Source organism: Oncorhynchus clarkii, chromosome 24 (genome assembly GCF_045791955.1).
Source record: "Oncorhynchus clarkii lewisi isolate Uvic-CL-2024 chromosome 24, UVic_Ocla_1.0, whole genome shotgun sequence".
In the NCBI taxonomy this organism is placed as follows: domain Eukaryota; kingdom Metazoa; phylum Chordata; class Actinopteri; order Salmoniformes; family Salmonidae; genus Oncorhynchus; species Oncorhynchus clarkii.
The window spans coordinates 42,131,553-42,145,184 of NC_092170.1; the positions used below are offsets into that span (position 1 = coordinate 42,131,553).

At 40.8% G+C, this 13,632-nt stretch overlaps 1 protein-coding gene across 1 annotated transcript in view; it reads left to right on the forward strand.

Annotated features, from left to right (window-relative positions):
* The first annotated feature begins 455 nt into the window (after positions 1 to 455).
* LOC139382667 (uncharacterized) overlaps positions 456 to 13,632 on the forward strand; it is a 30,381-nt gene continuing 17,204 nt past the window's right edge. Inside the window, exons 1-2 of the mRNA XM_071126755.1 lie at positions 456 to 689; positions 1,030 to 1,951. Coding sequence (XP_070982856.1) covers positions 456 to 689; positions 1,030 to 1,951 — 1,156 coding nt within the window. The remainder of the gene's footprint in view (positions 690 to 1,029; positions 1,952 to 13,632) is intronic.

The window sequence follows — 13,632 nt, forward strand, 5'->3', positions numbered from 1 at the left end:
CTACTCCAACCGTACAGGATTTTCATTTGTTTTAGGACATTGTATGGGGACATGGACTCATCTCCAACTTAGACCATGTCTGAGGTCTGAAAACATCAGAGAAAAGTAGATTTGGGAGTCAACTATCACTAAGGTTTCTTTGTCAGGAGGACTCTGAGATTTGGGAGTCAACTGTCACTAAGGTTTCTTTGTCAGGAGGACTCTGAGATTTGGGAGTCAACTATCACTAAGGTTTCTTTGTCAGGAGGACTCTGAGATTTGGGAGTCAACTATCACTAAGGTTTCTTTGTCAGGAGGACTCTGAGATTTGGGAGTCAACTATCACTAAGGTTTCTTTGTCAGGAGGACTCTGAGATTTGGGAGTCAACTATCACTAACGTTTCTTTGTCAGGAGGACTCTGAGAAGTCGTTTGGACCCTGATTGTTTCTCTGGACCCATAACAACGGACGACGTGATGTTCCAGGGCGTGTCTGAGATCGCGGCGCTGTGTGCGGGACTGGTGGGTCTGATCGGAGCAGCCGCCGTCACCGGGATGCCCATGTGGAAGGTTACGGCCTTCATCGGAGAGAACATCATCGTCATGGAGACGCGCTGGGAGGGCCTGTGGATGAACTGCTATAGACAGGCCAACATCAGGATGCAGTGTAAAGTGTACGACTCTCTACTGTATCTCCCCGCAGACCTGCAGGTATGATTACTTTATGGCTGTGTCCCTAATTGCACACTTTTCCTTATGTAGTGCTTGTGGCACCCTATGGGCCCCGGCCAAAAGTAGTGCAGGGAATAGGGTGCCGTTTGGGACGAACAATATGAAATCATGTCAATCATGAACACATTTTAAAACCTATTTAGGTAAACTTTACTTTGTGTATTGTGGCGAATATGGGCAGTAGCTCCTACCGGGTCTCGAACCCGGGTTCAGCGACTTTCAACCTTAGCCCGTTCCACCAAGCGATCGAAACGTCTTGAAGAGGTAGCTAGATAATGTGTTGATGTGCTACAGTATGTATTGGTCTTCTCTTCCACAGGCTGCCAGGGGCTTGATGTGCTGCTCTCTGGCTCTCTCAGGGATGGGTCTACTGGGGGCTCTAGCAGGGATGCGTTGTACCTCCTGCATCCAGGACAACGACCGCGTTAAGAGCCTCATCCTCATGGTGGCTGGAGGCATGCAGTTACTGGCCTCTATCTGTGTGTTCATCCCAGTCTCCTGGACGGCTCACGCCATAATCCGTGACTTCTATAACCCTTTGCTGATCGACGCCCAGCGCAGGGAGTTGGGAGAGGCTCTCTACATCGGTTGGGTGACCGGAGCCTTCCTCCTGACCTCTGGGCTTCTCTTCCTCTGTCGCCGTGTCCACTCCAACAAAGCCTCGTTCGATATCTATCACCCAGCCAACAGGATCAACAAACCCACTCTGATGCACTACCATCCCATCTCCAGCATTCTTAGCGTGAGGGCTCACCGCCAGCCCGGTCTGAACCGCCAACAAAGTCACAGCTTCAATGCATACCAACACCACCAAGCTCCGATTCTTCATAACGTTCCTTATGGACAACAAGGGGTCGTCATGAACCCTCCTGCTGCTGTGTATGACTCCAGCTCGGTGGAGAACATTGGGCCGTTGGTCTATCACCATGGCAACGGACGTCATGTTGACGGACACCATCCCTCCACCTCTAACAGCTCCAACTACGTCAGCAGCCTGTCCACTCTGGCTAACTCCCTATACATCAGCCAACAGACTCCGTACTCCTATAACCACCTGACCGCTCCGTATACCTCATACACCGGTAGTCAACAGACAAATCCATACTCCTACAGTCATCCGGGAAACCTGTCCATTTCACAAAACTCCAGTTTTCAAGCCGTACCTCAGAATCCTGTTTTTATCGGGTATAAGGGCTCCAGAGTTCAACCATCGCAGTCTCACCACAGTGGAAGCAGTGTTGGTGTGTACATCTGAATAGACTGCAAAGAGACCAGTCATCGTCTGATTCTCACTGTACCTTAACAAATAGTGTGAACAAATAGTGTTCAGTGTTTGGGACAGTTATAGCTTGTGTAGAGTGTTCAGTGTTTGAGACAATTATAGCTGTGTAGAGTGTTCAGTGTTTGGGACAGTTATAGCTGTGTAGAGTGTTCAGTGTTTGGGACAGTTATAGCTTGTGTAGAGTGTTCAGTGTTTGGGACAGTTATAGCTGTGTAGAGTGTTCAGTGTTTGGGACAGTTATAGCTGTGTAGAGTGTTCAGTGTTTGGGACAGTTATAGCGTGTGTAGAGTGTTCAGTGTATGGGACAGTTATAGCTTGTGTAGAGTGTTCAGTGTTTGGGACAGTTATAGCTGTGTAGAGTGTTCAGTGTTTGGGACAGTTATAGCTGTGTAGAGTGTTCAGTGTTTGGGACAGTTATAGCTGTGTAGAGTGTTCAGTGTTTGGGACAGTTATAGCTTGTGTAGAGTGTTCAGTGTTTGGGACAGTTATAGCTGTGTAGAGTGTTCAGTCTTTGGGACAGTTATAGCTTGTGTAGAGTGTTCAGTGTTTGGGACAGTTATAGCGTGTGTAGAGTGTTCAGTGTATGGGACAGTTATAGCTTGTGTAGAGTGTTCAGTGTTTGGGACAGTTATAGCTGTGTAGAGTGTTCAGTGTTTGGGACAGTTATAGCTGTGTAGAGTGTTCAGTGTATGGGACAGTTATAGCTTGTGTAGAGTGTTCAGTGTTTGGGACAGTTATAGCGTGTGTAGAGTGTTCAGTGTTTGGGACAGTTATAGCTGTGTAGAGTGTTCAGTGTTTGGGACAGTTATAGCTGTGTAGAGTGTTCAGTGTTTGGGACAGTTATAGCTGTGTAGAGTGTTCAGTGTTTGGGACAGTTATAGCTGTGTAGAGTGTTCAGTGTATGGGACAGTTATAGCTTGTGTAGAGTGTTCAGTGTATGGGACAGTTATAGCTGTGTAGAGTGTTCAGTGTTTGGGACAGTTATAGCGTGTGTAGAGTGTTCAGTGTTTGGGACAGTTATAGCTTGTGTAGAGTGTTCAGTGTTTGAGACAATTATAGCTGTGTAGAGTGTTCAGTGTTTGGGACAGTTATAGCTTGTGTAGAGTGTTCAGTGTATGGGACAGTTATAGCTGTGTAGAGTGTTCAGTGTTTGGGACAGTTATAGCTGTGTAGAGTGTTCAGTGTTTGGGACAGTTATAGCTGTGTAGAGTGTTCAGTGTATGGGACAGTTATAGCTGTGTAGAGTGTTCAGTGTATGGGACAGTTATAGCTGTGTAGAGTGTTCAGTGTATGGGACAGGTATAGCTGTGTAGAGTGTTCAGTGTTTGGGACAGTTATAGCTGTGTAGAGTGTTCAGTGTTTGGGACAGTTATAGCTGTGTAGAGTGTTCGGTGTTTGGGACAGTTATAGCTGTGTAGAGTGTTCAGTGTTTGGGACAGTTATAGCTTGTGTAGAGTGTTCAGTGTTTGGGACAGTTATAGCTTGTGTAGAGTGTTCAGTGTTTGGGACAGTTATAGCTGTGTAGAGTGTTCAGTGTATGGGACAGTTATAGCTGTGTAGAGTGTTCAGTGTATGGGACAGTTATAGCTGTGTAGAGTGTTCGGTGTTTGGGACAGTTATAGCTGTGTAGAGTGTTCAGTGTATGGGACAGTTATAGCTGTGTAGAGTGTTCAGTGTATGGGACAGTTATAGCTGTGTAGAGTGTTCGGTGTTTGGGACAGTTATAGCTGTGTAGAGTGTTCAGTGTATGGGACAGTTATAGCTGTGTAGAGTGTTCAGTGTTTGGGACAGTTATAGCTGTGTAGAGTGTTCGGTGTTTGGGACAGTTATAGCTGTGTAGAGTGTTCAGTGTATGGGACAGTTATAGCTGTGTAGAGTGTTCAGTGTATGGGACAGTTATAGCTGTGTAGAGTGTTCAGTGTTTGGGACAGTTATAGCTGTGTAGAGTGTTCAGTGTATGGGACAGTTATAGCTGTGTAGAGTGTTCAGTGTATGGGACAGTTATAGCTGTGTAGAGTGTTCAGTGTTTGGGACAGTTATAGCTGTGTAGAGTGTTCAGTGTATGGGACAGTTATAGCTGTGTAGAGTGTTCAGTGTTTGGGACAGTTATAGCTGTGTAGAGTGTTCAGTGTTTGGGACAGTTATAGCTTGTGTAGAGTGTTCAGTGTATGGGACAGTTATAGCTGTGTAGAGTGTTCAGTGTTTGGGACAGTTATAGCTGTGTAGAGTGTTCAGTGTTTGGGACAGTTATAGCTGTGTAGAGTGTTCAGTGTATGGGACAGTTATAGCTGTGTAGAGTGTTCAGTGTATGGGACAGTTATAGCTGTGTAGAGTGTTCAGTGTATGGGACAGGTATAGCTGTGTAGAGTGTTCAGTGTTTGGGACAGTTATAGCTGTGTAGAGTGTTCAGTGTTTGGGACAGTTATAGCTGTGTAGAGTGTTCGGTGTTTGGGACAGTTATAGCTGTGTAGAGTGTTCAGTGTTTGGGACAGTTATAGCTTGTGTAGAGTGTTCAGTGTTTGGGACAGTTATAGCTTGTGTAGAGTGTTCAGTGTTTGGGACAGTTATAGCTGTGTAGAGTGTTCAGTGTATGGGACAGTTATAGCTGTGTAGAGTGTTCAGTGTATGGGACAGTTATAGCTGTGTAGAGTGTTCGGTGTTTGGGACAGTTATAGCTGTGTAGAGTGTTCAGTGTATGGGACAGTTATAGCTGTGTAGAGTGTTCAGTGTATGGGACAGTTATAGCTGTGTAGAGTGTTCAGTGTTTGGGACAGTTATAGCTGTGTAGAGTGTTCAGTGTTTGGGACAGTTATAGCTGTGTAGAGTGTTCAGTGTATGGGACAGTTATAGCTGTGTAGAGTGTTCAGTGTTTGGGACAGTTATAGCTGTGTAGAGTGTTCAGTGTATGGGACAGTTATAGCTGTGTAGAGTGTTCAGTGTTTGGGACAGTTATAGCTGTGTAGAGTGTTCAGTGTTTGGGACAGTTATAGCTGTGTAGAGTGTTCAGTGTTTGGGACAGTTATAGCTGTGTAGAGTGTTCAGTGTTTGGGACAGTTATAGCTGTGTAGAGTGTTCAGTGTATGGGACAGTTATAGCTGTGTAGAGTGTTCAGTGTATGGGACAGTTATAGCTGTGTAGAGTGGTCAGTGTTTGGGACAGTTATAGCTGTGTAGAGTGGTCAGTGTTTGGGACAGTTATAGCTGTGTAGAGTGTTCAGTGTTTGGGACAGTTATAGCTGTGTAGAGTGTTCAGTGTTTGGGACAGTTATAGCTGTGTAGAGTGTTCAGTGTATGGGACAGTTATAGCTGTGTAGAGTGTTCAGTGTATGGGACAGTTATAGCTGTGTAGAGTGGTCAGTGTTTGGGACAGTTATAGCTGTGTAGAGTCTAGAAACTCTATTCTACATTCTTCTTCTGTAATGTGATTATTCATGTACCATTTGGGTGTGTTTGTCAGGCCGCTGCTGTCGGTTTTACATAGCCAGCTCTCCCTTTTGTCACCTTGACCTTACCTGTCATGTGACCTCAGTAAACAAAAAGTTTGGTTTCTCCAGTAAAGAACATCATGTTTGATTCTGCATACGGGAGAGCCACTTCAAAACGAGGTGATTTTCGTTGGAGCAGGTCAGGAGAGCATTTTTCGCTAACCTTTTTCATAAACTTAAACCTCAGCCTCCTAACCTGCTGTGTTTATTCTCTTAACCTGCTGTGTTTATTCTCCTAACCTGCTGTGTTTATTCTCCTAACCTGCTGCGTAAGTTCTCCTAACCTGCTGCGTTTGTTCTCCTAACTTGCTACGATTAAAGTCTGTTCTTTATTGAAGTGGCCTGAAAAGTGTTTCTCTTCTGCATACGTACCGTATCGACGCTTAGCGCTCTCCATTAAGTCTTATGCCTTTGATAGCATTGTTAGCATTATTGGTAATAACGTTGTTCTTTAACTACTTACCTCATGTTGGCAACGGTTGTTTTTGATGAACTTTGAAACATTGATATCATTATTTTGGAGAGCTTGATGAAACTGCTAGCTTAGTAATGGCTCTAATAGTTTAGGGCATTTTCATGTAAAAAGGACCCATGAGCACCAACATGTCAAGTTCATAGAAGCAAGTCAAGTTGTATGTCGAATGAAAGCTAAGTCTATATTTAGCGAGAGAACATCCCTGGTCATCCCTACTGCATCTGATCTGTTGGACTCACTAAACAGAGAACATCCCTGGTCATCCCTGCTGCCTCTGATCTGGAGGACTCACTAAACAGAGAACATCCCTGGTCATCCCTACTGCCTCTGATCTGACAGACTCACTAAACAGAGAACATCCCTGGTCATCCCTACTGCCTCTGATCTGGAGGAGTCACTAAACAGAGAACATCCCTGGTCATCCCTACTGCCTCTGATCTGGAGGACTCACTAAACAGAGAACATCCCTGGTCATCCCTACTGCCTCTGATCTGACAGACTCACTAAACAGAGAACATCCCTGGTCATCCCTACTGCCTCTGATCTGGAGGACTAACTAAACAGAGAACATCCCTGGTCATCTCTACTGCCTCTGATCTGGAGGACCCACTAAACAGAGAACATCCCTGGTCATCTCTACTGCCTCTGATCTGGAGGACTCACTAAACAGAGAACATCCCTGGTCATCCCTACTGCCTCTGATCTGGAGGACTCACTAAACACACACACTGTTTGTAAATTACATCTGAGTGTTGGTGTGTGCCCCTGGATATTCGTAAAATAAAAAAAAACAAGAAAATCATGCCTTCTGTTTTGCTTTATGTAAGGAATTTGTAATTATTTATACTTTTACTTTTGATACGTAAGTATATTTACAACCAAATACTTTTAGACTTTTACTTTGCTATTTTACTGGGTGACTTTCACAAATTATTTGTTTGTAAATGATGTCTGAGTGTTGAACTGTGCCCCTGGCTATCCGTAAATAAATAAAAAACAAGAAAATCAAGTCGTCTGGTTTGCTTCATTTTTAGAAATGTTATATGATTTATGCTTTTCCTTTTGATACTTATGTACATTTCAAACCAAATACTTTAGACTTTTACTTTGCTATTTTACTGGGTGACTTTCACTTTTACTTGAGTCATTTTCTTTCAAAGGTATCTTTACTTTTATCAAGTATTCCCATGAGGTAATTCTGTTACCGTAATTCCGTTACCGGATGTAAGCCCACTTCCCCTACTGTAGTTCAATAACCGAAATCAGTGTTTTCTAACTCAAGGTGTCATGGCATAGCTGACACTGGATTCTTTCTGCAAATATCTTTGAATATTAATTCGGGGCAGATATGATTAATATTAATTCGATATTTTTGGAACACACGGTCGCATAAAAAAAAACTAAGACCAAAACTTTGCTCTTCCAGAAAATGTGTTTTTGTGAAATGTTCGGTATAAATTATTTTAAAAAATAAAATAAAAAGCCCTTGTGTATAGAGCTGTATGGTTTGTTAAACTTTGAAATCAGTCTGGCGTACATTTTAAAGTGAACAAATCTGAGTCAAAGTGTCATTTCCTTACTGTGGAATTGCCCTTGACATTTTAGCTACATAAACCGTATGTTTTCTCTGGTCAGACCAAGAATACATTCAATCCTCTTTAGGTTGTATTAGTCAGGAAATGGATTACGTCTAAAGGCACGTGATTGGGAGTCCTCGTAGGGCGGCGTGCAATTGGCCGACGTAGGCCGTCATTATAAAAATACTAATAAATGTTCTTAACTGACTTGCCTCGTTAAAACATACCGTTCTCCATTAGTAATGATACGTTGCATTGCAGTGGGGGACATGACCATTCTGTTCTGTCTTTGGCTATTTTTCTACTGTTTTCTTGTCCCAGGTTCATCCTTTCTCAGTCGATAAACCCGAGGACGAACAGATAGCTTGTCTCCAGAGCGTTGATGAGTCCCAGGTTCATCCTTTCTCAGTCGATAAACCCTGAGGACGAACAGATAGCTTGTCTCCAGAGCGTTGATGAGTCCCAGGTTCATCCTTTCTCAGTCGATAAACCCGAGGACGAACAGATAGCTTGTCTCCAGAGCGTTGATGAGTCCCAGGTTCATCCTTTCTCAGTCGATAAACCCGAGGACGAACAGATAGCTTGTCTCCAGAGCGTTGATGAGTCCCAGGTTCATCCTTTCTCAGTCGATAAACCCGAGGACGAACAGATAGCTTGTCTCCAGAGCGTTGATGAGTCCCAGGTTCATCCTTTCTCAGTCGATAAACCCGAGGACGAACAGATAGCTTGTCTCCAGAGCGTTGATGAGTCCCAGGTTCATCCTTTCTCAGTCGATAAACCCGAGGACGAACAGATAGCTTGTCTCCAGAGCGTTGATGAGTCCCAGGTTCATCCTTTCTCAGTCGATAAACCCGAGGACGAACAGATAGCTTGTCTCCAGAGCGTTGATGAGTCCCAGGTTCATCCTTTCTCAGTCGATAAACCCGAGGACGAACAGATAGCTTGTCTCCAGAGCGTTGATGAGTCCCAGGTTCATCCTTTCTCAGTCGATAAACCCGAGGACGAACAGATAGCTTGTCTCCATAGCTTTGATGAGTCCCAGTCCCAGGTTCATCCTTTCTCAGTCGATAAACCCGAGGACGAACAGATAGCTTGTCTCCAGAGCGTTGATGAGTCCCAGGTTCATCCTTTCTCAGTCGATAAACCCGAGGACGAACAGATAGCTTGTCTCCAGAGCGTTGATGAGTCCCAGTTTCATCCTTTCTCAGTCGATAAACCTGAGGACGAACAGATAGCTTGTCTCCAGAGCGTTGATGAGTCCCAGTTTCATCCTTTCTCAGTCGATAAACCTGAGGACGAACAGATAGCTTGTCTCCAGAGCGTTGATGAGTCCCAGGTTCATCCTTTCTCAGTCGATAAACCCGAGGACGAACAGATAGCTTGTCTCCAGAGCGTTGATGAGTCCCAGGTTCATCCTTTCTCAGTCGATAAACCCGAGGACGAACAGATAGCTTGTCTCCAGAGCGTTGATGAGTCCCAGGTTCATCCTTTCTCAGTCGATAAACCCGAGGACGAACAGATAGCTTGTCTCCAGAGCGTTGATGAGTCCCAGGTTCATCCTTTCTCAGTCGATAAACCCGAGGACGAACAGATAGCTTGTCTCCAGAGCGTTGATGAGTCCCAGGTTCATCCTTTCTCAGTCGATAAACCCGAGGACGAACAGATAGCTTGTCTCCAGAGCGTTGATGAGTCCCAGTTTCATCCTTTCTCAGTCGATAAACCCGAGGACGAACAGATAGCTTGTCTCCAGAGCGTTGATGAGTCCCAGTTTCATCCTTTCTCAGTCGATAAACCTGAGGACGAACAGATAGCTTGTCTCCAGAGCGTTGATGAGTCCCAGGTTCATCCTTTCTCAGTCGATAAACCCGAGGACGAACAGATAGCTTGTCTCCAGAGCGTTGATGAGGGCCAGCCGTTTAGTCTGCCTGTTGAATTAGACACAGATCAGTCTAAAAAGGGACAGAACAGTTGTTTTTGTAAATACATACTGTAAATAGATACTGTCAACTGTTGTTAATGTAAACAGAGGTGACATTTAATCCGCGTCCCAAATCACACCCTATTCCCTATATAGGGATCTATGTAGGGAATAGGGTGTCATTTGAGACCCTTGCGATTCCGACTGCTTGTCTGGTTTCCCATTTGGAGTGAACATGGTGCTGTGTCCCAAATGGAACCCTTTTCCCTATATAGTGCACTACTTTTGACGAGCTCTGGTCAAACGTAGTGCACTATGTAGGGAATAGGGTGCCAGGTGGGACGGGAACACTGGGTTTTGTTTGACCCAAAACACACAGACCCCTATAGATCTAGCCCTGAGAGAAAACACAGCATGTCAGCAACACTATGTGTGTCACCTACCTACAGTGGTGTAAAGTACTTAAGTCAAACTACTTTAAAAGTACTACTTAAGTCAAACTACTTTAAAAGTACTACTTAAGTCATTTTTTATTTATATTTTTGACCTTTACATATTTTTATATCTTGATCTTTTACTTTTACTCCGTTACGTTCCTAAAGAAAATGATGCACTTTTTACTGCATACATTCTCCCTGACTACTAAAACTACTAGATATATACTAGATATAACTAGATATATACTAGATATAACTAGATATATACTAGATATATACTAGATATAACTAGATATATAGTAGATATAACTAGATATAACTAAATATATACTAGATATATACTAGATATAACTAGATATATACTAGATATATACTAGATATATACTAGATATATACTAGATATAACTAAATATATACTAGATATAACTAGATATATACTAGATATAACTAGATATATACTAGATATAACTAGATATATACTAGATATAACTAGATATAACTAGATATATACTAGATATAACTAGATATATACTAGATATAACTAGATATAACTAAATATATACTAGATATAACTAGATATATACTAGATATATACTAGATATATACTAGATATAACTAGATATATACTAGATATAACTAGATATATACTAGATATAACTATATATATACTAGATATAACTAGATATATACTAGATATAACTAGATATATACTAGATATAACTAGATATAACTAAATATATACTAGATATATACTAGATATATACTAGATATAACTAGATATATACTAGATATAACTAGATATATACTAGATATAACTAGATATATACTAGATGTAACTAGATATATACTAGATATATACTAGATATAACTAGATATATACTAGATATAACTAGATATGTACTAGATATAACTAGATATATACTAGATATAACTACATATATACTAGATATATACTAGATATAACTAGATATAACTAAATATATACTAGATATATACTAGATATATACTAGATATAACTAGATATATACTAGATATAACTAGATATGTACTAGATATAACTAGATATAACTAGATATATACTAGATATAACTAGATATATACTAGATATAACTAGATATACACTAGATATAACTAGATATATACTAGATATAACTAAATATATACTAGATATATACTAGATATAACTAGATATATACTAGATATAACTAGATATAACTAAATATATACTAGATATATACTAGATATATACTAGATATATACTAGATATAACTAGATATATACTAGATATAACTAGATATATACTAGATATAACTAGATATATACTAGATATAACTAGATATATACTAGATATAACTAGATATATATATATAACTAGATATATATATATACTAGATATATACTAGATATAACTAGATATATACTAGATATATACTAGATATAACTAGATATATACTAGATATAACTAGATATATACTAGATATAACTAGATATATACTAGATATATACTAGATATAACTAGATATATACTAGATATAACTAGATATATAACGCTTTGTCATCCCTACTGCCTCGGATCTGGTCGGACTCACGAAACACCAACTACTGTGTTTGGGAAAGGATGTCTGAGGGTTGGAATGTGCCCCTGTCTGTCCGTAATTCAAAATAATATGGAAATCGTGCCGTCTGGGTTTACTCAATATCAGGAATTTAATGTATAGCATGTGCTTTTACTGTGTACTTTTACTCAAGTAGTATTTTACTGGGAAACTTTTACTCAAGTATGACGTTTCAATACTTTTTCTACCACTGTACTTTTAAGTATATTTTAAGATCAGATACTTTTAGACTTTTACTCAAGTGGTATTTTACTGGGAAACTTTTACTCACGTGGTATTTTACTGGGAAACTTTTACTCAAGTGGTATTTTACTGGGAAAACTACTGGGAAACTTTTACTCAAGTGGTATTTTTACTCAAGTGGTATTTTACTGGGAAACGTGGTATTTTTCACAAGTGGTATTTTACTGGGAAACTTTTACTCAAGTGGTATTTTACTGGGAAAAGTGGTATTTTACTGGGAAACTTTTACTCAAGTGGTAACTTTTACTAGTATTTTACTGGGAAACACAAGTGGTATTTTACTGGGAAACTTTTACTCACGTGGTATTTTACTGGGAAACTTTTACTCAAGTGGTATTTTACTGGGAAACTTTTACTCAAGTGGTATTTTACTGGGAAACTTTTCCTCAAGTGGTATTTTACTGGGAAACTTTTCCTCAAGTGGTATTTTACTGGGAAACTTTTACTCAAGTAGTATTTTACTGGGAAACTTTCACTTTTACTCAAGTGGTATTTTACTGGGAAACTTTTACTTGAGTCATTTTCTGTTTAGGTATCTTTACTTTAATGCAAGTATGACAAATTAACTACTTTTCCCACCACTGCCTACCTAAGACCATGGTGTGGACCAGAGTTGTTATGATGAGATGAGAGATATCAATACCTGTACAATACACAGCCCGTCTCCTTTATGAGATGAGAGATACCACAGCACCTGCAACGACTTGTGACAGTAGAGAGCCTCTCACATATTACAGTGTGTATCACAAATGGCATAGAGACAATGTAATGTTAGTGACAGTGTAGAGACAGACAGTGTAATGTTAGTGACAGTGTAGAGACAGATAGTGTAATGTTAGTGACAGTGTAGAGACAGGGTAATGTTAGTGACAGTGTAGAGACAGGGTAATGTTAGTGACAGTGTAATGTTAGTGACAGTGTAGAGACAGTGTACTGTTAGTGACAGTGTAGAGACAGTGTAATGTTAGTGACAGTGTAGACAGACAGGGTAATGTTAGTGACAGTGTAGAGACAGGGTAATGTTAGTGACAGTGTAATGTTAGTGACAGTGTAGAGACAGTGTAATGTTAGTGACAATGTAGAGACAGTGTAATGCTAGTGACAGTGTAGAGACAGTGTAATGTTAGTGACAGTGTAGAGACAGACAGTGTAATGTTAGTGACAGTGTAGAGACAGGGTAATGTTAGTGACAGTGTAGAGACAGTGTAATGTTAGTGACAGTGTAGAGACAGACAGTGTAATGTTAGTGACAGTGTAGAGACAGGATAATGTTAGTGACAGTGTAGAGACGTTACAATGTTAGTGACAGTGTAGTGACAGTGTAATGTTAGTGACAGTGTAGAGACAGTCTAATGTTAGTGACAGTGTAGAGACAGTGTAATGTTAGTGACAGTGTAGAGACAGACAGGGTAATGTTAGTGACAGTGTAGAGACAGACAGTCTAATGTTAGTGACAGTGTAGAGACAGTGTAATGTTAGTGACAGTGTAGAGACAGACAGTGTAATGTTAGTGACAGTGTAGAGACAGACAGTGTAATGTTAGTGACAGTGTAGAGACGTTACAATGTTAGTGACAGTGTAGTGACAGTGTAATGTTAGTGACAGTGTAGAGACAGTCTAATGTTAGTGACAGTGTAGAGACAGTGTAATGTTAGTGACAGTGTAGTGACAGTGTAATGTTAGTGAGGGTAATGTTAGTGACAGTGTAGAGACGGGGTAATGTTAGTGACAGTGTAGAGACAGACAGGGTAATGTTAGTGACAGTGTAGAGACAGACAGGGTAATGTTAGTGACAATGTAGAGACAGACAGGGTAATGTTAGTAACAGTGTAGAGACGGGGTAATGTTAGTGACAGTGTAGAGACAGGATAATGTTAGTAACAGTGTAGA